General features: G+C 44.2%; 1 protein-coding gene across 5 annotated transcripts in view; it reads right to left on the reverse strand.

Moving 5' to 3' along the window:
* Positions 1 to 24,775, reverse strand: part of ripor3 (RIPOR family member 3) — a 79,810-nt gene that overhangs the window by 37,981 nt on the left and 17,054 nt on the right. For 3 of the 5 annotated variants that reach the window (XM_014131631.2, XM_014131629.2, XM_014131633.2), the window contains one exon: positions 15,633 to 15,744. In XM_014131631.2, the coding sequence (XP_013987106.1) occupies positions 15,633 to 15,730 (98 nt within the window). In that variant the 5' untranslated portion in view covers positions 15,731 to 15,744. Of the gene's footprint in view, positions 1 to 13,673; positions 13,775 to 15,632; positions 15,745 to 24,775 lie in introns of those variants that run through there. The other 2 variants (XM_014131628.2, XM_045691371.1) reach the window with 2 other exon arrangements.

Genomic DNA, 24,775 nt, shown 5'->3' on the forward strand with positions numbered 1-24,775 from the left:
TCACTCTAATTGTTTACATTCTGCCGTTGCTCCTGCCTTGTCTGTGCCCCAGTCCATTCCAGAACCTCCGGATGTGTCAACAGTTGCTCCTGAGTATCACAATCTAGCTCCTGTGTTTAGCAAGCACAACGCCCTGTCGCTGCCGCCTCATCGGCCGTACGACTGCCTCATTGACCTCCTGCCTGGAGCTCCTCTTCCCAGTAGCCGGTCGTATAACCTCTTTCGCCCCGAGCACAAGGCTATGGAGAGGTACATCCATGATTCCCTGGCTGCAGGACTTATCAGGCCTTCATACTCTCCGGTGGATGCTGGTTTTTTCTTTGTAAATAAGAAGGATGCGTCACTGAGGCCGTGCATAGACTTCCATGGGCTGAATAATATCACAGCGAAAAACAAGTGTCCCTTGCCACTCATCAGTTCATTTTTTGCATCCCTCCATGGTGCCATGGTGTTCACCAAACTCGACCTCCAGAATGCCTACCACCAGAATGCCTACCACCAGAGAGGGGGTCGAGTGGAAAACTGCGTTTAACACACCACTTGGTCAGTTTGAGTATTTGTTCATGCCTTTTGGTCTTACTAACGCTCCTGCTGCTTTCCAGAACCTAGTCAATGATGTGCTGAGGGATGTGATTGGACGCTTCATTTTTGTCTATTTGGATGACATTCATATTTTTTCTAAGGACCCTGGGGCTCACCAGCAATACGTTCACCAAGTTCTCCAATGGCTGTGGGTGTCAGGCGTGTGCGTACTTGTGGTGAAGTCAGGTGCAGGAGAGCAGAGAATTGTGAACAGGCGCACACTTTATTTTGGCAGGAGAGAGATTACAGACGGACGCAGCTGCGTCAAAAACCTCCAGCCAACAAGGCAAAGTGTAAAGCGCGCAAAAACTGTCACAAAACATAAATGTTTAACAATACAAACAAGCTTCGTGAAATAACACAGAAATAACAAATGCCAGCCTGGCACGTTACAAAACACGTAACACACAAACAATCTCACACAAAGACATGAGGCGGAAAAGAGGAATAAATATGTGTAGTGTGATTGGGGAATGAAAACCAGGTGTGGAGGGAACAAGACAAAACAAATGGGTACATGAAAAATGGAGCGGCGATGGCTAGAAAGCCGGTGACGTCGACCGCGGAACGCCGCCCGAACTAGGAAAGGAGCCGACTTCGGCGGAATTCGTGACAGTGGGAGAATAAGCTTTTTGTCAAAGCTGAGAAATGTGAGTTTCATGCTTCCTCTGTGTTTTTCCTGGGTTATATTATTACACAGGGGGAGTTACGTATGGACCCCGCCAAGGTCATGGTAGTCACAGAGTGGCCTGCGTCCTCTAACCTGAAGCAGCTACAGCGTTTCCTGGGGTTTGCCAATTTTTACAGACGTTTCATCTGCAACTATAGCCGTCTGGCAGCACCTCTCACCACTCTCATCTCCACCTCCACTCTGTTCCACTGGATCCCTGAGGCAGAGGCAGCGTTCCTGGAACTCAAGCGCCACTTCACTTCCGCGCCGCTCCGGTCCTCTCTCAGCCGGACCCAGAACTCCAGTTCCTCGTGGAGGTGGACTTCTCCGACACCGGGATAGATGCTGTTCTGTCTCAACGTTCTCCCTCTGATTAGAAGCTCCAACCACGTGCATTCTTTTCCGTAAACTCTCACCTGCAGAGAACAATTTTGATGTCGGTAACCGGGAACTCCTGGCAGTTAGGCTGGCTCTTGAGGAGTAGTGTCACTGGCTGGAGGGCTCTGTACTCCCCTTCATTGTGTGGACATACCACAAAAACCTGTCCTACATCCAGACCGCCAAACGTCTGAACTCCCGACAAGCCAGGTGGGCCTTGTTCTTCGGTAGATTCAATTTCACACTCATCGCCCCGGTTCTAGGAACACCAAGCCTGACGCCCTCTCCCACCAGTTCACTGCCGACAACACTGGTTCCCAGCCAGATTCCATTGTGCCATCCACCTGCATGTTGCCACCAACCTGTTGCCACCAGCCTGACCGGTCCTAGAAATGCTGTTTGTTCCTGATTCTGTTCGCTCTGATGTTCTTCAGTGGGCCCATTCTACCCACCTCACCTGTCACCCTGGTATAAACCGGACCCTCGCCTTCCTGCATCACCACTTTTGGTGGCCCACTATGGAGAGAGATGCCTGGGAGTTTGTCTCAACCTGCTCGGTCTGTGCCCGGAATAAAACCACCACTAAACCCACTTCCGGTCTGCTTCACCCTCTTCCCATACCCAGTCGCCACTGGTCACACATAGCTCTAGACTTCCTCACTGGCCTTCCCCCATCTAATGGTAACTCAGTCATCCTCACCGTTATTGACAGATTTTCCAAAGCGGCTCACTTCATTCCCCTTTCCAAGCTCCTATCTTCCAGGGAAACTGAGGACCTGATGGTATCCCATGTGTTTCGTCTGCAAGGCATTCCCTCTGACATCGTTTCCGACAGGGGACCCCAGTTGACATCCCAGGTATGGAGATCCTTCTGTTCAGCTCTTGGTATCAATGTCAGTCTTTCTTCTGGATATCATCCCCAGATCAACGGCCAGACCGAACGGGGCAACCAGGAGATGGAGACTGCCCTACGCTGCGTGACTTCTGCTAACCCTTTCTCCTGGGGTGCTCAGCTACCCTGGGTTGAATATGCCCACAACACCCTCACCAACGCCTCGTCAGGTATGTCACCTTTCAAGTGTGCTCTGGGTTACTAACCCCCCTTGTTCCCCGCCCAAGAGGTTGAGGTTGCGGTTCCCTCTGCCCTTGACCAAATGCGCCGTTGTCATCGCACCTGGAGGAAGGCCCGGGCTGTTCTTCTCCGTGCCTCCGCAAGGACCCAGTCCCAAGCAAACTGTCGCAGTGCCTCAGCTCCAGTCTACACCCCAGGCCAAAGGGTATGGCTCTCTTCGAGGGACCTGCCATTGAAAGTGGCATTGAAGAAACTTTCTCCCCGATTCATTGGTTCCTTTGAGACTGACCGTGTCATTAACCTCTCTGCTGTGTGCCTGAAACTCCCAGCCTCTCTCAGGATCCACCCCACCTTCCATGTATCCCTGTCTGCGTCAGTCCTCTGTCTCCTAAGCAGCTCCTCCACCCTCTTGGCTCATTGACGACCATCCTGCCTATACCCTCCGGTGGCTTCTGGAGGTGCGCCGTCGGGGTCGCGGCTGGCAGTACCTGGTGGACTGGGAAGAATACGGGCCTGAGGAGATCTATGCGCAAAACACCAGTCTCAACATCAACAGTGAAGAGGCGACACCGGGATGCTGGCCTTCTAGGCAGAGTTCCTCTGTCCAGTGTCTGTGTTCTTTTGGCCATCTTAATCTTTTCTTTTTATTGGCCAGTCAAGAATAGACTGACGAGTTTCAGAAGAAAGTACTTTGTTTCTGGCCATTTTGAGCCTGTAATCGAACCCAGAAATTCTGATGCTCCAGATTCTCAACTAGTCTAAAGAAGGCCAGTTTGATTGCTTCTTTAATCAGAACAAGAGTTTTCAGCTGTGCTAACAGAATTGCAAAAATTTGCCATTTCAAATTATAAACTTGGATTAGCTAACACAACGTGCCATTGGAACACAGGAGTGACGGTTGCTGATAATGTGCAACTGTACACCTATGTAGATATTCCATAAAAAAATCTGCCGTTTACAGCTACAATAGTCATTTACAACATCAACAATGTCTACACTGTATTTCTGATCAATTTGATGTTATTTTAATGGGCAAAAAATGTGTCCCCAAACTTTTGGACACACCTATTCATTCAAGGGTTTTTCTTTATTTCTACTATTTTAATATTTTCTATTTTTATTATTGGAAAGGCGCAACGATACTCCATCCGATCTGGTTTGAGCTTAGAGGGACTATCATTTGTTTTTCAACAGGACAATGGCCCAACACACCTCCAGGCTGTGTAAGGGATATTTGACCAAGAAGGAGAGTGATGGATCAGATGACCTGGTCTCCACAATCACCTGGCCTCAACCCAATTGAGATGGTTTGGGATGAGTTGACCGCAGAGTGAAGGAAAAGCAGCCAACAAGTACTCTGCATATGTGGGAACTAGTTCAAGACTTTTGGAAAAGTATTCTAGGTGAAGCTGGTTGAGAGAATGCCAAGAGTGTGCAAAGCTGTCATCAAGGCAAAGGGTGGCTACTTTGAAGAATCTCAAATAATTGTCACGCTTGTCGTCGGTTAAAGAGGACCAAAACGCAGCAGGTATGTGAATGCTCATCTCGCCGTTTTAATGAATACAAAATGAACACCAAAATAACAAACAGAAATAACGACCGACAAAAAACAGTCTGGCAAAGCATAAGGCTAACACAGAACAATCACCCACAAATAACAAACACAAACACACCCTAATATATGGGACTCTCAATCAAAGGCAGATAGACAACACCTGCCTTCAACTGAGAGTCCCAACCCCAATTAACCAAACATAGAAACAGACATACTAGACTAAACATAGAATACCTGAAAACCAAACAGTGCCCAAAAACCCCGGAATACTTAAACCAAATGCCCCTTCAACAAAACACACCACCCCGAACCACATAAAACGAATACCCTCTGCCATGTCCTGACCAAACTACAATACTAATTAACCTTTATACTGGCCAGGACATGACAATAATAAATTATATTTTAATTGTGTAACACTTATTTGGTTACTACATTATTCCATATGTGTTATTTCATAGTTTTGATGTCTTCACTATTATTATACAATGTAGGAAATTGTAAAAATAAAGAAAAACCCTTGAATGAGTTGGTGTGTCCAAACTTTTGACTGGTACTGTATATATACACACACACACACACACACACAAGTATGGGAACACCCATTCAAATTAGTGGATTTGGCTATTTCAGCCACACCGTTGCTGACAAGTATATAAAATTGAGCACACAGCCATGCAACCTCCATACACAAACATTGGCAGTAGAATGGCCTTTCTGAAAAGCTCAGTGACTTTCAATGTGGCCCCGTTATAGGATGCCACCTTTCCAACAAGTCAGTTCAAATTTCTGCCCTTCTGGAGCTACCCCGGTCAACTGTAAGTGTTGTTTTTGTGAAGTGGAAACGTTGAGGAACTTTAACGGCTCAGCTGTGAAGTAGTAGGCCACACAAGCTCAGAGAACGGGACCACCGAGTGCTGAAGCACGTCAGGTGTAAAAATTGTTTGTCTTCGGTTGCAACACTCACGACTGAGTTCCAAACTGCCTCTGGAAGCAACGTCAGCACAATAACTGTTCGTCGGAAGCTTCATGAAATGGGTTTCCATGGCCGAGCAGCTGCACACAAGCCTAAGATCACCATGCGCAATGCCAAGCGTCGGCTGGAGTTGTGTAAAGGGCGCGGCCATTGGACTGTGGAGCAGTGGAAACGCGTTCTCTGGAATGATGAATCACGCGTCACCATCTGGCAGTCTGATGGACGAAACTGGGTTTGGCAGATGCCAGGAGAACGCTACCTGCCCGAATGCATAGTGCAAACCAAGTTTGGTGGAGAAAGATTCATAGGCCTGTTTCCTGTTTCATGGGCATGACAATGCCCCGTGCACAAAGCAAGGTTCATTGTCATGCTGAAACAGGAAAGGGCCTACCCAAACTGTTGCCACAAAGTTGGGAGCAGAGAATCATCTAGAATGTCATTGTCAAATCAAATCAAATACAACAGGTATTAAATTGAAATGCTTACTTACAACCCCTTAACCAACAATGCTGTTTTAAGAAAAAAATAGAAAAAAAAGAAATAATTAAAGAATAACAAGACAAATAATTAAAGAGCAGCCGTAAAATAACAATATCGAGGCTGTGTACAGGGGGACCGGTACAGAGTCAATGTGCGTGGGCACAGGTTAGTCGAGGTAATTGAGGTAATATGTACATGTAGGTAGAGTTATTAAAGTAACTATATATAGATAATAAGGGGGGGGGGGGGCAGTGCAAATAGTCATGGTAGCCATTTGATTAGATGTTCAGGAGTCTTATGGCTTGGGGGTAGAAGCTGTTTAGAAGCCTCTTGGACCTAGACTTTGCGCTCCAGTACCGCTTGCCGTGCGGTAGCAGAGAGAACAGTCTATAACTAGGGTGGCTGGAGTCTTTGACAATTTTTAGGGCCTCCCTCTGACACCGCCTGGTATAGAGGTCCTGGATGGCAGGAAGCTTGACCCTAGTGATGTATTGGGCCGTACGCACTACCCTCTGTAGTGCCTTGCGGTCGGAGGCTGAGCAGTTGCCATATCAGGCAGTGATGCAACCCTTCAGGATGCTCTCGATGGTGCAGCTGTAGAATCTTTTGAAGATCTGAGGACCCCTACCAAATCAAATTTCCTGAGGGGGAATAGGTTTTGTCGTGCACTCTTCACAATCATCTTGGTATGCATGGACCATGTTAGTTTGTTGGTGATGTGGACGCCAAGGAACTTGACTCTCAACCTGCTCCACTACAGCCCCATCGATGAGAATGGGGGTGTGCTCGGTCCTCCTTTTCCTGTAGTCCACAATCATCTCCATTGTCTTGATCACGTTGAAGGAGAGGTTGTTGTCCTTGCACCACACGGTCAGGTCTTTGACCTCCTCCCTATAGGCTGTCTCGTCATTGTCGGTGATCAGGCCTACTACTGTTGTGTCATCGGCAAGCATAATGATGGTGTTGGAGTCATGCCTGGCCGTGCAGTCATGAATGAACAGGGAGTACAGGTGGGGACTGAGCACACACCCTTGAGGGACCCTCGTGTTGAGGATCAGTGTGGCGGATGTGTTGTTACCTACCCTTACCACCTGGGGGCGGCCCGTCAGGAAGTCCAGGATCCAACTGCAGAGAGTGGTGTTTTGTCCCAGGGTCCAAAGCTTTGTGATGAGCTTTGAGGGCACTATGGTGTTGAACGCTGAGCTGTAGTCAATGAATAGCATTCTCACATAGGTGTTCCTTTTGTCCAGGTGTGAAAGGGCAGTGTGGAGTGCAATAGAGATTTCATAATCTGTGGACCTGTTGGGGCAGTATGCAAATTGGAGTGGGTCTAGGGTTTCTTGGATAATGGTGTTGATGTGAGCCATGATCAGCCTTTCAAAGCACTTCATGGCTACAGACGTGAGTGCTACGGATCGGTAGTCATTTAGGCAGGTTACCTTAGTGTTCTTGAGCACAGGGACTATGGTGGTCTGCTTGAAACATGTTGGTATTACAGACTCAGACAGGGAGAAGTTGAAAATGTCAGTGAAGACACTTGCCAGTCGGTCAGTGCATGCTCGGATTACACAATCTGGTAATCCGTCTGGCCTTGTGAATGTTGATCTGTTTAAAGGTCTTACTCACATCGGCTACGGAGAACGTGATCACACAGTCATCCGGAACAGTCGAAGCTCTCATGCATGTTTCAGTGTTACTTGCCTCGAAGCAAGCGTAGAAGTAATTTAGCTCGTCTGGTAGGCTCGTGTCACTGGGCAGCTCTCGGCTGTGCTTCCCTTTGTAGTCTGTAATAGTTTTCAAGCCCTGCCACATCCGACGAGCGTCGGAGCCAGTGTAGTACGAATAGATCCTAATCCTGACGCTTTGCCTGTTTGATGGTTCATCGGAGGGCATAGTGGGATTTCTTATAAGCCCAGTTCCTTGAAAACGTCAGCTCTACCCTTTAGCTCAGTGCGGATGTTGCCTGTAATCCATGGTTCTGGTTGGGGTATGTACGTACAGTCACTGTGGGAACGACGTCATTGATGCACTTATTGATGAAGCCAGTGACCGATGTGGTGTACTCCTCAATGCCATTGAAAGAATCCCAGAACATATTCCAGTCAATGCTAACAAAACAGTCCTGTAGTTTAGGATTTGCTTCATCTGACCACTTTTTTGTTGACCGAGTCACTGGTGCTTCCTGCTTTAATTTTTGCTTGTAAGCAGGAATCAGGAGGATAGAATTATGGGCAGATTTGCCAAATGGAGGGTGAGGGAGAGCTTTGTACACGTCTCTGTGTGTGAAGTAAAGGTGGTCTAGAGTTTTTTTCCCGCTGGTTGCACATTTAACATGCTGGTAGAAATGAGGTAAAACGGATTTAAGTTTCTCTGCATTAAAGCCCCCGGCCACTAGGAGCACCGCCTCTGGATGAGCATTTTCCTGTTTGCTTATGACGGTATACAGCTCATTGAGTGCGTTCTTATTGCCAGCATCGGTCTGTGGTGGTTTGTAGACAGCTACGGAAATAGAGATGAAAACTCTCTAGGTAGATAATCGGGTATACAGCTTACCATGAGATACTCTACCTCAGGCAAGCAAAACCTTGACAAATCTACATAGACCGCCACCCCTTCTTTTACCAAATGCTGCTCTTTTATCCTGCCGATACAGTGTATAACCCACCAGCTGTATGTTATTCATGTTGTTGTTCAGCCACAACTCGGTGAAACATAAGATATAACACTTTTTAATGTCCCGTTGGTAGGATATATGTGCTTTTAGTTCGTTCAATTTATTATCCAGCAATTGAACGTTGGCCAATAGGACCGATGACAAAGGCAAATTAGCCACTCGTCGGCGGATCCTCACAAGGCACCACAATCTCGTTCCGTGATACCTCTTCCGTCTCTTTCTCCTGCAAATGACGGGGATGAGGGCCTGTTCGGGTGTCTGGAGTAAATCCCTCTTGTCCAATTCATTAAAGAAAAAGTATTTGTCCAATTCAAGGTGACTAATCGCTGTTCTGATGTCCAGAAGCTCTTTTTGGTCATATGAGACGGTAGCAGCAACATTATGTACAAAGTAAGTTACAAACAATGTGAAAAAACTAACAAAATAGCACGGTTGGTTATTAAGAGACACTAAAATGGCAGCCATCCTCCCTGACGCCATTACAATTGTATGCTGTAGTGTTAAGATTTCCCTCCACTGGAACTAAGGGGCCTAGCTCCAACCACGAAAAACAACCCCAGACCATTATTCATCTGCCACCAAACTTTACAGTTGGCATTATGCATTCCGGCGGGTACCATTCTCCTAACATCTGCCAATCCCAGATTTGTCCGTCGGACTGACAGATGGTGAAGCGTGATTCATCACTCCAGAGAACGCGTTTCCACTTATCCAGAGTCCAGAGCTTTACACCACTCCAGCCGACACTTAGCATTGATCTTAAGCTTGTGTGCGGCTGCTCGGCCATGGAAACCCATGTCATGAAGCTCCTGACGAACAGTTCTTGTGCTGACGTTGCTTCCAGGGGCAGTTTGGATCTCGGTAGTGAGTGTTGCAATCGAGGACAGATGATTTTTACATGCTATGCACTTCAGTACTTGTGTGACCTACCACTTCGCGGCTGAGCCGTTGTTGCTCCTAGACGTGAGCTTTACACCACTCCAGCCGACGCTTGGCATTGCGCATGGTGATCTTAGTTTGTGCGCGGCTGCTCGGCCATCGAAACCCATTTCATGATGCTCCCAATGAACAGTTCTTGTGCTGACGTTGGTTCCAGAGGCAGTTTGGAACTCGGTAGTGAGTGTTGCAACCGGGGACAACCAAGGACGATTTTTATGCTCTATGCGCTTCAGCACTAGGCGGTCCCATTCTGTGATCTTGTGTGGCCTACCACTTTGCGGCTGAGACATTGTTGCTCTTAGACATTTCCACTTCCCAATTACAGCACTTACAGTTGACTGGGGCAGCTCTAGCAGGGCAGAAATTTGATGAACTGACTTGTTGGAAAGGTGGAATACTATGACACTGCCAGTTGCGGTCAGTAGTTGTGGTCAATAGTTGTGGTAAGTAATTGTGTTGTTGTGTATTTGTGTTGAAGGTTCTTTGGTCCCTGCAGTATGGACCTGGTCAGTAGTTGTTGTCAGTAGTTGTGTGGTCAGTAGTTGTGTGCTTGTGGTCAGTAGTTTTGTGGTTGTGGTCAGTAGTTGAGGTCATAACTTATATGGTTCAGTGGTTTTGTGGTTATTAGTTGTGCGGTTGTGGTCAGTAGTTTTGGTTTAGTAGTTGTGGTCAGTAGTTGTGTGGTTGTCGTCAGTAGCTGGGGTCAGTAGTGGTCAGTCATTGTGGTCAGTAGTTTTGTGGTTGTGGTCAGTAGTTTTGGTTTAGTAGTTGTGGTCAGTAGTTGTGTGGTTGTGGTCGGTCGCTGTGGTCAGTAGTGGTCAGTCATTGTGGTCAGTAGTTTTGTGGTTGTGGTCTGTAGTTGTGTTCAGTAGTTTTGGTCAGTAGTTGTGTGGTTGTGGTCAGTAGCTATGGTCAGTAGTTATGGTTAGTAGTGGTCAGTCATTGTGGTCCCAAGTTTTGTAGTTGTGTTCAGTAGTTGTGGTAAGTAGTTGTGATCAGTAGTTTTGTGGATGTGGTCAGTAGTTGTGGTTTAGTAGTTGTGTGGTTGTGGTCATTAGTTGTGTGGTTCAGTAGTTGTGTGGTCAGTAATAGTATTCAGTAGTTGTGTGGTTGTGGTCAGTAGTTGTGGTCAGTAGTTGTGGTCAGAAATGTTGTTCAGTAGTTGTGTGGTTGTGGTCAGTAGTTGGGGTCAGTAGGTGTGGTCAGTAGTGGTTAGTAGTTTTGGTAAGTAGGTGTGTGGTCAGAAGTTGTGTGGTTGTGGTGGAGTAGCTAGTTGTGGTCAGTAGTTTTGTGGTTGTGGTCAGTAGTTCTGGTTCAGTAGTTTGGGTCAGAGGTGTATGGTTGTGGTCAGTAGCTGTGGTCAGTGTCTAAACTACAGTTGTTGCGTGTGAAATCTGAAAGAAGTGCGATGAGAAGTGATCAGGTGAAATATGAAGCGAGTGAACGGAGACAGCTTCACTCCATCCAATCAGAGCAGCAGGATCAACGTACATCCCGCTCTTCTCTTTCCAGACAGTGGAAATCTTTCTCATACTCTTCATTGGTCTGTGTGGTCATATATTTGAATAGCAGAGAAGTTTACTTTTTTCTAACTTGTTAGGAAAGTGGTGAAAATGTCAGTTGTTTTAAAAAGATACAGAAAATGTAGTTACTAAAACAGCTGTAACGTTGCATCAGTACCAGATAATGCTGTTCCGATTTCAGATTTGAATAGCAGGGAAGAGGACCAAGATGTCGTATGGTGTATTCGAAAAGTATTCAGACCCCTTGACTTTTTCCACATTTGTAACATTACAGCCTTACTCTAAAATTGATTAAATAAAACAAAATCCTCATCAATCTACACACAATATACCACAATGAAAAAGTGAAAGCAGGTTTTTAGAATTTTTTTTGCCAAAAAACTAAAAACTAACTGAAATACCTTATATACATTAGTATTCAGACCTTTTGCTATGAGACTCGAGATTGAGCTCAGGTGCATCCTGTTTCCATTTATCATCCTTGAAATGTCCACCTGTGGTAAATTAAAATGATTGGATATGATTTGGAAAGGCACACACCTGTCTATATAAGGTCCCACAGTGCAGGTCAAAGCCATTGGGTTGAAGGAATTCTCCGTAGAGCTCCGAGACAGCACAGTGGCCTCCATAATTCTTAAATGGAAGAAGTTTGGAACCACCAAGACTCATCTTAGAGCTGGCCGCCCGGCAATCGGGAGAGAAGGGCCTTGGTCAGGGAGGTGACAGAGCTCCAGAGTTCTTCTTTGGAGATGGGAGAATCTTCCAGAGTACAACCATCTCTGCATCACTCCACCAATCAGGCCTTTATGGTAGAGTGGCCAGATGGAAGCCACTCCTCAGTAAAGGGTACATGACAGCCAACTTGGAGTTTGCCAAAAGGCACTTAAAGACTCACAGTAAGAAACAAGATTCTCTGGTCTGATGAAAGCAAGATTGAACTCGTTGGCCTGAATGCCAAGCGTTACGTCTGGAGGAAATCCCTACGGTGAAGCATGGGGGGGGCAGCATCATGCTGTGGGGATGTTTTTCAGCGGGAGGGACTGAGAGACTAGTCAGGATTGAGGGAAAGACGAATGGAGAAAAGTACAGAAAAATCCTTGATGAAAACCTGCCCCAGACCGCTATGGACCTCAGAGTGGCGAAGGTTTACCTTCCAACAGGACAACAACCCTAAGCACACAGCCAAGACAACACAAGAGTGGAATCGGGACAAGTCTCTGAATGTCCTTAAGTGGCCCAGCCAGAGCCCGGACTTGAACCCGATCGAACATCTCTGGAGAGACCTGAAAATAGCTGTGCAGCGATGCTCCCCATCCAGCCTGACAGAGCTTGAGAAGTGATGCGTGCATATGTATTCACCCCGTTTGCTATGAAGCCCCTAAATAAGATCTGGCACAACCAATTACCTTCAGAAGTCACATAATTAGTTAAATAAAGTCCACCTGTGTGCAATTTAAGTGCCACATGATCTGTCACATTATCTCTGTATACATGTATAAACACCTGTTCTGAAAGGCCCCAGAGTCTGCAACATCACTAAGCAAGGGGCACCACCAGCAAGCGACATCATGAAGACCAAGGAGCTCGCCAAACAGGTCAGGGGCAAAGTTGTGGAGAAGTACAGATCAGGGTTGGGTTATAAAAAAATATCCGAAACTTTGAACATCCCACGGAGCACCAGTAAATCCATTATTAAAAAATTGAAAGAATATGGCACCACAACAAACCTGCCAAGGTTGAATGCTTGCTCAACATGCTCAGATTTTCAGTTTTTTGTATTATTTCTTGTTTGTTTCACAATAAAAAAATATTTTGCGTCTTCAAAGTGGTAGGCATGTTGTGTAAATCAAATGATACAAACCTAAAAAAAATGTACTTCAATTCCAGGTTGTAAGGCAATAAAATAGGAAAAATGCCAAGGGGGGTGAATACCTTCGCAGGCCACTGTATTTCAGAATGAAAGCTTTATAATAACAATGTATGAGGACCACCGTCAAGTGCTGTTCACGCTTAGCACAATAAACTTAGTAACTTTGATAAATTGTTTATCATAACGCACTACGCTTTATTACAGGCGACAGGTTCTGTACACATCATTGCTTTCTGTATCAGAAAGTAGGTCTGGCCCTCTTTGAAGTCTCGTAGATTGATGCATTGCACTCTTTTTGTTTATAAAGCCCTCTTGACTTGCATAAACTTCTGCCGTACCTTACTTCATTGTTACAGACGTACGAGCTCCCAGACTCGGTCTCAAGGATGGCAAACTCTGAAGATTCCTTCGATATCCACTGAGTTACGTTAATCTGATTTTTTTTTTTTTTTTGCACCTTACTTGTGGAATAATCTCCGAAGCTCTCTTAAATTGGAAGCGTTGGTGCCTCTGGGGCAATTCAGATGACTGAATGAGGGCCTTTTTACTGAAGAATGTGTTTGTTTTATATGATTGTGTTTTACATTTTGTGTATTTTGATGGGTATATTGATGTGTATAGAGTGTATTGATGTGTATGTTTGATACAGGGCTCATCTGTAAAAGAGACCTTGGTCTCAGCATGACTCCCTGTCAAAATAAAGGTTAAATAAATCAAATAAATAGCCTCAGTTTTCCTCTGTCCCTCTCTGCTTTGAGGCAGGAAATGCATTCCAGTGTGTTGCTCCTGGGTTCTTAAGATGACATCACGTCCCCCTTTGCTAACCCATCAGAATTACAGAAGTGTTTTAGTGCAAAAAAAAGTGTGACAGTTGGTAGAGCATGGTGCTTTCAATGCCAGTATGGGAGGTTTGATTCCTACTGGGGCCACCAACACAAAAATGTATGCACTCACTACTGTAAGTCACTTGAGCACGCCGGATCCAGTATTTCAGAAACAGCCGCTCTCCTGGGCTTTTCACTCATGACAGTGTCTAGGGTTTACCAAGAATGGTGCGACAAACAAGAAACATCCCGTCAGCGGCAGTCCTGTGGGCAAAAACAGCTTGTTGATGAGAGAGGTCGAAGGAGAATGACAAAAATCATGCAAGCAAAAGGTGGGCGACCAATAGACAAATAACGGTGCAGTACAACAGTGGTGTACAGAACGTCATCTCAGAACGCACAACTCGTCGATCCTTTATTATGGATGGGCTATTGTAGCAGACGATCACACTCCACTCATATCAAATAAAACAAGAAGAAGTGTATCCAGTGGGCACGTGCTCACCAACACTGGACAATTGAGGTGTGGAAAAACTTCGCCTGAAACATGACACCAAGTTCAGTTCACTTGAGTGGTCTGCGCAATCCCCAGACCTCAACTCAATAGAGCAACTTTGGGATGAGATGGAACGGGTTGCTGTCCCATGTGCTGTGTTTGTATTAGTCTTCAGTAAATATGACACTAAAATTGTTGAAAATCTCCCCTCTCCAACTGGCAGCTGTGTCTTACACTCATGATATGATATACACAGCGCATAGCAAACTAAGGGCTTTGGGTTGGAATGAATATTCATTAAGGGTCTGTTCGTACATTCGATCCTGATTGCCAGAGTGTGCTCAGAGTGAGCTCTGGGCGTTCAAAAATTCAGAGCATTTTCAGATTGTCCATTTGTAAATTCAGAGCGTTTCGCTCCCGGAGTATTCAGAGCGCACACTGGACACTGGCCGAAGAGTAGGGTTGATCCGAACGTTCTGACCTCACAAAAGCAGTCAAGCACCCAAGCTAACTGGCTAACGTTGGCTAGCTTGCTAGGTACTTCCAGACACAAATGAGAGAACACCTCACTCTGACCATTTTATTCGCCCTAGCAGAGCTGGTTATGCTGTTTTCATGTTATCCAGAGCGCTGGTGACTGTAACTGTGCTGCTGGCACAATTTAATTACCTTTTTTGCCGACGTTTACTGACACCGGCCATATACAACGGGTTTTGAACATTTGTAAATTCATCAGTTATTCTGCGTTCTGGCACACTCAAACGAGAGTGCTCTGAAATCGAAGTAGATAGCCAGAGCGAATTTACATGCACCCTATGACTGTCTTTTCTTCTGCTGGCTCACCTCTTGAGTTCTACTTGTCTCACTATTCGTTATTGATATTCGTTATTGATAATGTACTGTAAGTCAAGCATAAGCCAAGCATTGGAGTGATTCAGTCAAAGTTCTTTATTTTCTTTAACCTTTATTTACCTGTTGATTGTTTAACTGTTGTCCTTGTGACTGAGTTACTTAATGAAGTATTTATATCTGTCTATCTAGAATACAAGATGTTTGATTGGCAGGCAAGACTGAGGTTGTGGGAGGAGGCTGACTGTCTCTTGTACTGGATAGTGATTGACTATCTCTAACACTGGTCAAGTGAAGCGATTGGCTCTCTTGCAGAGCAACATTTGTGCCTGAGGCAATCTGGGAAGCACTCTTTTCACGCCACTTCGATACCGAAGTGACCTTTTCGTTACAGGTTAGATTAAGGTTAGGAAAAGGGTTAGGGTTAGGGAAAATGCTCTCCTAACCTGCTATGAAAATCACTTTGTAATGAAGTGGCATGAAAAGTGTGTGTCCCTGTCAGCAAAGACATCCATACACACTAATAAAGAGTGAATGTGTGGGGGTTGATAGGGTGATTATATGTACATGTATTTTAGACTGCAGGGAACAAGCTCCTGTTGAGCTGGTCAGGATTATCATGGTTCCATAGCCATGGGTCTGACAGTTCAGTTGATTGGACCATGGTGTGTGACCATGTTATACGTAACCATATTATATGATAGTTGTTTATCACCTTAGTGGTCGACTAAGGATGTCACTCACCGGCGGCGTCCACTCACGGGGCTGAACCTCGTGAAGGAGCAGCTCCTCTGGACCACGCACCCATCCGCGGGACACTCAAACCGCAGCTTCACCGACATTGTCCACTGCCTGCCTGACACACACACACAATGTTGATTTAGTTACTGTACACATAGCCTACAGTGAACAGACTGAGGGCCTTAATCACTCAGGTTATTTTACAATTCCAGGTTTTCTAGGATCCCTCTTACACTGTGGGAATTTTTAAATATAAATAAAGTTTCATTGTTTTGTTTCACAGTAAACATTGCTACATTGATAATGAAATCAAACACCCATACTCACAGCACCAGAATACTTTATCTCTCTCTTTTATCTCAAGGACACTAACCATAAATGGTTTTGGCCAGAAATCTGGTTACATGTATTGATGGCACTGGGCCCTGTATATTAGAAAGGACTTTTCTCCAATCCAGATAAACAGGAGAGACACATAGCGGTCATCATCAATACTTTCCTCCCTTCCCTCTGTCCCATCCCTCACTCCAAACTAGGAGCACAGTGACATTCTGTATGGTGAAGAACGGCTTACGTTTTGTTTTGGGCTGTCAGAGTTAATAAATTAACTTCAGTTAACTTTTTGTCATTTTAGTGCAAAACAATGTTTTTATCGCAATTAATCGCATTGTCTGAAAGCATTCAAAACACACTGAAAGCATCTAAAATACATAATCTATACAGTTTAAACAACAATGCGTTGTCAAAACAAGTTGACATTGAGGTTAAAAGAAAGTGTCCTTTCTCAATTTACCTGATTTTGCCTAAGGTTACATTGGGCAAAATCAAGATGTCAATATTCTTAAGCCTCCTGCTTTTTGTATAATAATTCTTAAATTACAGCTCAATTTCAGCAAATTCAGAATAAGGAATTAACCTCGATTTATCACAGTAAATTCTGCGATTAACTTGATTAAAAATTTAAAAATAATAATTTGACAGTCCTAGTTTTGTACTGTCTCCCCTCATATGTCTCAGTTTGTTGCCATCCACTTCATTTGTACATTCTTTACCAGTGTCAGATGGCTTTTTACTCTCTTCCATAGCCTGCCAGCATTACACACACACACACACACACACACACACACACACACACACACACACACACACACACACACACACACACACACACACACACACACACACACACACACACACACACACACACACACACACACACACACACACACAAAACACACACACACTCCCTCTTTGTCTCTGTGTAAGTTAGGCTCAGAGGGCCGATCTAGGCGAGGGCCATGGAGAGATACTGAGATTGAGAACCCAGAACTTCTCATCCTCCCTCGGGTTGTAACTCATGCAATTTCCTGCCGGAGGTAGAAATTTGCACAGAACTAAGCAATAGTTTGGACAGGAAAAACATTTTTGCTGTTACTCACTAATAAAGGCAACTTAGTGAAACCAGATATATAAAATGTCAACACTTTAAACAACAGTATACAACTACTTAAATATATTGTAATTGTCCTTGAAGACAGCATATTCTCCAGATACAACCCTAGAAAATAATTAATTTTAACTTTGAAGAAGTAAACATCTAAACATGTCTTGTTCCCTGTCTCCAGTGTGGGTGAGAGCCTTGCACATGTTTATATCTACAACTAAAAAGGATTTGCTTGAGAGGCCGTAATGACCAATGCAGCCATTTGTATATCAACATCAAATCATTTCTGGATAACAATTAAGTACCTTACTTTGACTGTTTTCAATTAAAATTGTCATAATGATAGCTTCTTAGCAAAGAGCAATTTCACAAGCAAGAATTTGGCTAGGCCTGTCTGGGCATGGTCTGAGTGGGGAGGGTAAAACTGAAAACTAGCTGTTATTAGCAGAAAAGTTAGGATCTCTCGTTCTTATTGGTCTATTAATTACCCCCTGGTAATGTCACCAGGCAGGCCAAAACTCCATCCCACCAAAACAGGCAGAAATTTCAGGCGGTCTTTTCAAACAGCTCTTACACTTAAAGGGTATTATCATTTTCACCATTTCACAGTATTATTCCAACCTCATAGTGTGGAAATATATACAAAATCATGTTTTTGACTGCACTGGGCCTTCAATGTACAGTGGGGGGGAAAAGTATTTGATCCCCTGCTGATTTTGTACGTTTGCCCACTTACAAAGAAATGATCAGTCTATAATTTTAATGGTAGGTTTATTTGAACAGTGAGAGACAGAATAACAACTAAAAAATCCAGAAAAACGCATTTCAAAAATGTGATTAAATGATTTGCATTTTAATGAGGGAAATAAGTATTTGACCCCTCTGCAAAACATGACTTAGTACTTGGTGGCAAAACCCTTGTTGGTAATCACAGAGGTCAGACGTTTCTTGTAGTTGGCCACCAGGTTTGCACACATCTCAGGAGCGATTTTGTCCCACTCCTCTTTGCAGATCTTCTCCAAATCATTAAGGTTTCGAGGCTGACGTTTGACAACTCGAACCTTCAGCTCCCTCCACAGATTTTCTATGGGATTAAGGTCTGGAGACTGGCTAGGCCACTCCAGGACCTTAATGTGCTTCTTCTTGAGCCACTCCTTTGTTGCCTTGGCAGTGTGTTTTGGGTCATTGTCATGCTGGAATACCCATCCATGACCCATTTTCAATGCCCTGGCTGAGGGAAGGAGGTTCTCACCCAAGATTTGACAGTACATGGCCCCGTCCATCGTCCCTTTGATGCGGTGAAGTTGTCCTGTCCCCTTAGCAGAAAAACACCCCCAAAGCATAATGTTTCCACCACCATGTTTGACGGGGGAGATGGTGTTCTTGGGACCATAGGCAGCATTCCTCCTCCTCCAAACACGGTGAGTTGAGTTGATGTCAAAGAGCTCCATTGTGGTCTCATCTGACCACAACACTTTCACCAGTTGTCCTCTGAGTCATTCAGATGTTCATTGGCAAACTTCAGACGGGCATGTATATGTATTCTTGAGCAGGGGGACCTTGCGGGCGCTGCAGGATTTCAGTCCTTCACGGCATAGTGTGTTACCAATTGTTTTCTTGGTGACTATGGTCCCAGCTGCCTTGAGATCATTGACAAGATCCTCCCGTGTAGTTCTGGGCTGATTCCTCACCATTCTCATGATCATTGCAACTCCACGAGGTGAGATCTTGCATGGAGCCCCAGGCCGAGGGAGATTGACAGTTATTTTGTGTTTCTTCCATTTGCGAATAATCGCACCAAATGTTGTCACCTTCTCACCAAGCTGCTTGGCGATGATCTTGTAGCCCATTCCAGCCTTGTGTAGGTCTACAATCTTGTCCCTGACATCCTTGGAGAGCTCTTTGGTCTTGGCCATGGTGGAGAGTTTGGAATCTGATTGATTGATTGCTTCTGTGGACAGGTGTCTTTTTTACAGGTAACAAGCTGCGGTTAGGAGCACTCCTTTTAAAAGTGTGCTCCTAATCTCAGCTCGTTACCTGTATAAAAGACACCTGGGAGCCAGAAATCTTTCTGATTGAGAGGGGGTCAAATACTTATTTCCCTCATTAAAATGCAAATCAATTTATAACATTTCTGACATGCGTTTTTCTGGATATTTTTGTTGTTAATCTGTCTCTCACTGTTCAAATAAACCTACCATTAAAATTATATACTGATCCTTTCTTTGTCAGTGGGCAAACGTACAATATCAGCAGGGGATCAAATACTTTTTTCCCCCACTGTATCTACTCAATGACGCAATGCAGGGTTATCCAGTTTAAGATAGTCCTTTCTGTTTTGCAACATAATACTTTATGAATGGAGGTAGCACAAGATCAAAGAGACTCCAGTCAAGGCAAAGAGGCAAATCAGCCTATTAGAATACTTTATGTCACTTTGTGTCTAATGTGTCACTGGACATACTCTAGCATAGCACATCTCTGCTGCAGTACTGATGAATTGTAATTGTGAAAGAGTCTAAGGGAAGTAATGGTCAGAGTAACCAAGCGAAGTAATGGTCAGGGCATCGCGAGTGGCGCAGCGGTCTAAGGCATTGCATCGCAGTGCTTGAGGTGTCACTACAGACCCAGGTTTGATCCCAGGCTGTGTCACAGCTGGCCGTGACCGGGAGACCCATAAGGTGGTGCATCCTTGTCCCATCGTGCTCGAGCAACTGCTTGTGGTGGGCCGGGCGCCTGCAAGCTGATTTCAGTCGCCAGCCTGGCTGGCTTCCGGGTTAAGCGAGCAGTGCGGCTTGGCAGGGTTGTATTTTGGAGGATGCATGGCTCTCGACCTTCGCCTCTCCTGTGTCCGTACGGGAGTTGCAGCGATGGGACAAGAGTGTAACTACCAATAATAATAAAATATGAAAAAAATTGTCTAATATGCGAAACAACCATGCCAAGAGGTGAAATAAAAGTGTAGGCTAGAATAGAGATCAAGACAGAGACTGACAAGAGGCAAATGTTACGTTCACACACTCTCAGAGAAAGACCTTTGGATCTCCTGAGGTAACTTCAGGGTCTGTGTACGTTTGGACCCTTCAGCTTTCAGTGTCAGATCTACACAACCACGAGAGAAAAAATGTACACAAACAGGGGAGGGACTCAGCGAGATTAACTTGAAAAAAGCATTTTTGGCTCATCTGAAAACGGTTACATTCTCCCTATGAGAGATTTGTCCCCAACAGTGGACAAATAAACAGGGATGATTTGAGTGGGATGGAGTTGACTTCATGAGAGCCATCATCGCACATGTTCCAACACAGGGCTTTAATAAACACATCTCCTCTGATCTCTGAGAATGTATAGCTCAGATGGTGTTTGGGGCGGCGTGTACCATTTCCATAATAATGTTAGCGCTGGTATATTTGTAGGAATTGAAAAAGGATTAAGATTCAGCAACTTCATGGCCGATGAAGTTACTGAAAGTCTTTTAATCTTGACACCGGGTTCACTTTGACTCGGATAGCCGTGTCTCTCCACATGACAACGCTGCAGTTACCAAGCCTGGGCCAACTGAAATATTAGCACAAAGAAAGGATCCAGTAAGAAAAATGTCCTTGTGGAAACTAAAGAGACAATCTGGAGAATCACAACTCACAGTTCTTGTTTGCTTGTTTCTTTGCTATTTTCCATGAATTGGCCCAGATTCACTAGAATTATTCTCTTATTTGACACAAAGTCAAAACATTATGTCAAGGCAGTGTAAAAACCTGTATTTTATGAGTCCACTTAGTCGGTGTTGACTTTTACGAACCTGCATGTTTATTTAGTCGCCTGAATACATCCCCTCATGATACTAAAAGGTGGCATAGTCTAGCAATTTAGTCCACATTCTAAAGTCATTTACAAAATTATTGGCACCCTTGATAAGGATGAGCAAAAAAAGACTGCATAAAATAAATGCTATAAATACTGAGCTATATTGTATGCTCCAACCTTATATATATTATTTTATACTAATACAATTACTCAGCGAAAGAGATTTTGTTTAACAAGTCATTTTATTTTATTTTTATTTTATTGGCACCCCTGTTGTTCAATTCCTTTCAATACCTCACCTTGTGAGCATAAAGGCACTGTCACGTTCTGACCAGTGAAAGGGGTTATTTGTTATTGTAGTTTGGTCAGGGCGTGGCAGGGGGTGTTTGTTTTGTGTGTTTCGGGGTTTTTGGTTTATGTTCTATGTTATCTATTTCCATGTGTTTATCTAGCTTTTCTAGCTTTTCTATTTCTATGTTAGTTTTGTCAATGACCTCCAATTAGAGGCAGCTGGTTGTTGTTGTCTCTAATTGGAGGCCATATTTAGTTGTGTTTGTTTTCACTTGTGTTTGTGGATGGTTGTTTCCTGTATAGTCTGTGCACCTTACGGGACTGTTTTCGTTGTTTGTTTTGTTTAAGTGTTTTTTTCTTCAATAAAAAAGATGATAAATATACCCGCTGCATTTTGGTCCACTCTTTACGACGCCCGTTACAGGCACTGAGCCTTTTTCTAAAATGTTTCAAAAGATTGGAGAACACATTGGGAAGGATATAAGACCATTCCTGCATACAGAATCTTTCGTGATCCTTGATATCCTTCATTTGCACTAATGGCCTGCCATCTTAAATTCAAACCACAGGTTTTCAATGGGCTTCACGTCCAGAGATTGCAATGGCCATTGCAAAATGTTGATTTTGTGGCCAATTAACTATTTCTTTCAAACCCGTTTTTTTGGTCGTGTACACAGTTTAGCAGATGTTATACTGTAGCAGGTGCAGCGAAATGCTTACGTTACTAGCTCTTAACAATGCAGTAAAATGTCAAACAAGTACACAAATAATTCAAATGTCATTATATATTTATTTTTTTACTAGAAATCAAGAATGTTTGGGCGAATTCAAATAACAATCCAAATAGCACTGTATCAGTAATCAAAATGTAATCTATACGTATTTACACCAGACAAATGTACACAAGATAAACTAAGAATGATATGTACAGTAGTAGATATATTACAGTGAGCTATGTCAAGAATCTAGTATATGTCAAAAATCTTTGTGGATTTTAATGTGTGTTGGGGATTATTGTCTTGCTAGAAGATCCACTTGCGGCCAAAGTTTCAGCCTCCTGGCGAGACAACCAGGTTTTTGTCGGAAATGTCCTGGCACTGGGTAAAGTTGATTGTGTCATTGACCTTAACAAGGGCCCCAGGACCAGTGGAAGCAAAATAGCCCAATAACATCAAGGATCCAACACCATATTTTACAGGTATGGGTTTCTTTTCAGCATACATGCATTTATTTCGAAGAAATGCCAACCAGTTGTGCTATAGAAAAGGAACCTATTCGATAGAAACATGGGCATCTTTTCAAGCTAGCTGTGGAGTGAGCTTAAGGCACTTCTTACCTCTGTGTGTATAGATATACAGTTGAAGTCGGAAGTTTACATACACCTTCGCCAAATACATTTAAACTCAGTTTTTCACAATTCCTGACATTTAATCCTAGTAAAAATGCCCTGTCTTAGGTCAGTTAGGATCACCACTTCCTTTTAAGAAATGTCAGAATAATAGTAGAGAGAATGATTTATTTCAGCTTTTTCTTTCATCACATTCCCTGGTGTAGGTAGAATGCATTGGAGTAGGATTCTATTGCTTTGACATGCACTACTCAACCCTTACTTTACATAGACCGGTGTGGCTTAACATAAACAACAAAAGCTGCAGTAGGCCTATTTGCAAATAGACCATTGCCATATAGGGATCTGTACCATTTGCTTTGAACTGGACTGTGTTAACAGCATGAGCGGTTGTTTGTAGATGCGCTTGTTTTGAGATCAAAGCGAGAGCTGCATGTAGCCACGTGTGCACATTTTGTTCATATCCTTTGCTAGTTGGTGAGTTATTAGCATAGTTCTAGATCATTTGTAGTGAGCAATAGGGGAGTGATTGATTCCTACAAGAGCACAAAATGTGTACATTTCTAGACATCTTTCAGAGCGAGTCAGGTAAAGAGCTTTTTTTTGTCTTAAAGGGGCAGTGTTGTATTTTGAGATAAGATTGAATAAACTAAGTAGCCAATAGGCAGAGGGTAGCATAATTTGTCTTCTCTGTAATAATTGTATGCAAATAATATTGAATTTTATTTTGTAAAGTGGTTTCTTGCATCAAACAACACAACAAATCAATGTTTATTTGTCATGTGTGCCGAATACAGCAGGTGTAGACCATCCAGTGAAAAGCTTACTTACAGGCACTGACCAATAGTGCAAAAAGGTATTAGGTGAACAATAGGTAAGTAAATAAATAAAACAACAGTAAAAAGACAGGCTATATACAGTAGCAAGGCTATAAAAATAGCGAGGCTACATACAGACACCGGTTACTCAGGCTGATTCAGGTAGTATGTACATGTAGATATGGTTAAAGTGACTATGCATATATGATGACCAGAGAGTAGCAGTAGCTTAAAAGAGAGGTTGGCGGGTGGTGGGTGGCGGGACACAATGCAGATAGCCCGGTTAGCCATTGTGCGGGAGCACTGGTTGGTCGGCCCAATTGAGGTAGTATGTACATGAATGTATAGTTAAAGTGACTATGCATATATGATAAACAGAGAGTAGCATCGGCGTAAAAGAGGGGTTGGGGGGGGCACACAATGCAAATAGTCCGGGTAGCCATTTGATTACCTGTTCAGGAGTCTTATGGCTTGGGGGGTAAAAATTGTTGAGAAGCCTTTTTGTCCTAGACTTGGCACTCCGGTACCGCTTGCCATGCAGTAGTAGAGAGAACAGTCTATGACTGGGGTAGCTGGGGTCTTTGACAATTTTATGGGCCTTCCTCTGACACCGCCTAGTGTAGAGGTCCTGGATGGCAGGAGGCTTAGCCCCAGTGATGTACTGGGCCGTACGCACTACCCTCTGTAGTGCCTTGCAGTCAGAGGCCGAGCAATTGCCATACCAGGCAGTGATGCAACCAGTCAGGATGCTCTCGATTTTGCAGATGTAGAACCTTTCGAGGATCTCAGGACCCATGCCAAATCTTTTTAGTTTCCTGAGGGGGAATAGGCTTTGTCGTGACCTCTTCACGACTGTCTTGGTGTGTTTGGACCATTCTAGTTTGTTGTTGTTGTGGACACCAAGGAACTTGAAGCTCTCAACCTGCTCCACTACAGCCCTGTCGATGAGAATGGGGGTGTGCTCGGTCCTCCTTTTCCTTTAGTCCACAATCATCACCTTAGTCTTGGTTACGTTGAGGGATAGGTTGTTATTCTGGCACCACCCGGCCAGGTCTCTGACCTCCTCCCTATAGGCTGTCTCGTCATTGTAGTTGATCAAGCCTACCACTGTTGTGTTGTCTGCAAACTTAATGATGGTGTTGGAGTCATGCCTGGCCATGCAGTCATGGGTGAACAGGGAGTACAGGAGGAGACTGAGCACGCAGCCCTGGGGAGCTCCAGTGTTGAGGATCAGTGTGGCCGATGTGTTGCTACCTACCCTCACCACTTGGGGCCGGTCCGTCAGGAGGTCCAGGATCCAGTTGCAGAAGGAGGTGTTTAGTCCCAGGATCCTTAGCTTAATGATAAGCTTTGAGGGTACTATGGTGTTGAACGCTGAGCTGTAGACAATGAATAGCATTCTCACATAAGTGTTCCTTTTGTCCAGGTGGGAAAGGGCAGT

Source organism: Salmo salar, chromosome ssa12, assembly GCF_905237065.1.
Source record: "Salmo salar chromosome ssa12, Ssal_v3.1, whole genome shotgun sequence".
Classification (NCBI taxonomy): Eukaryota; Metazoa; Chordata; class Actinopteri; order Salmoniformes; family Salmonidae; genus Salmo; species Salmo salar.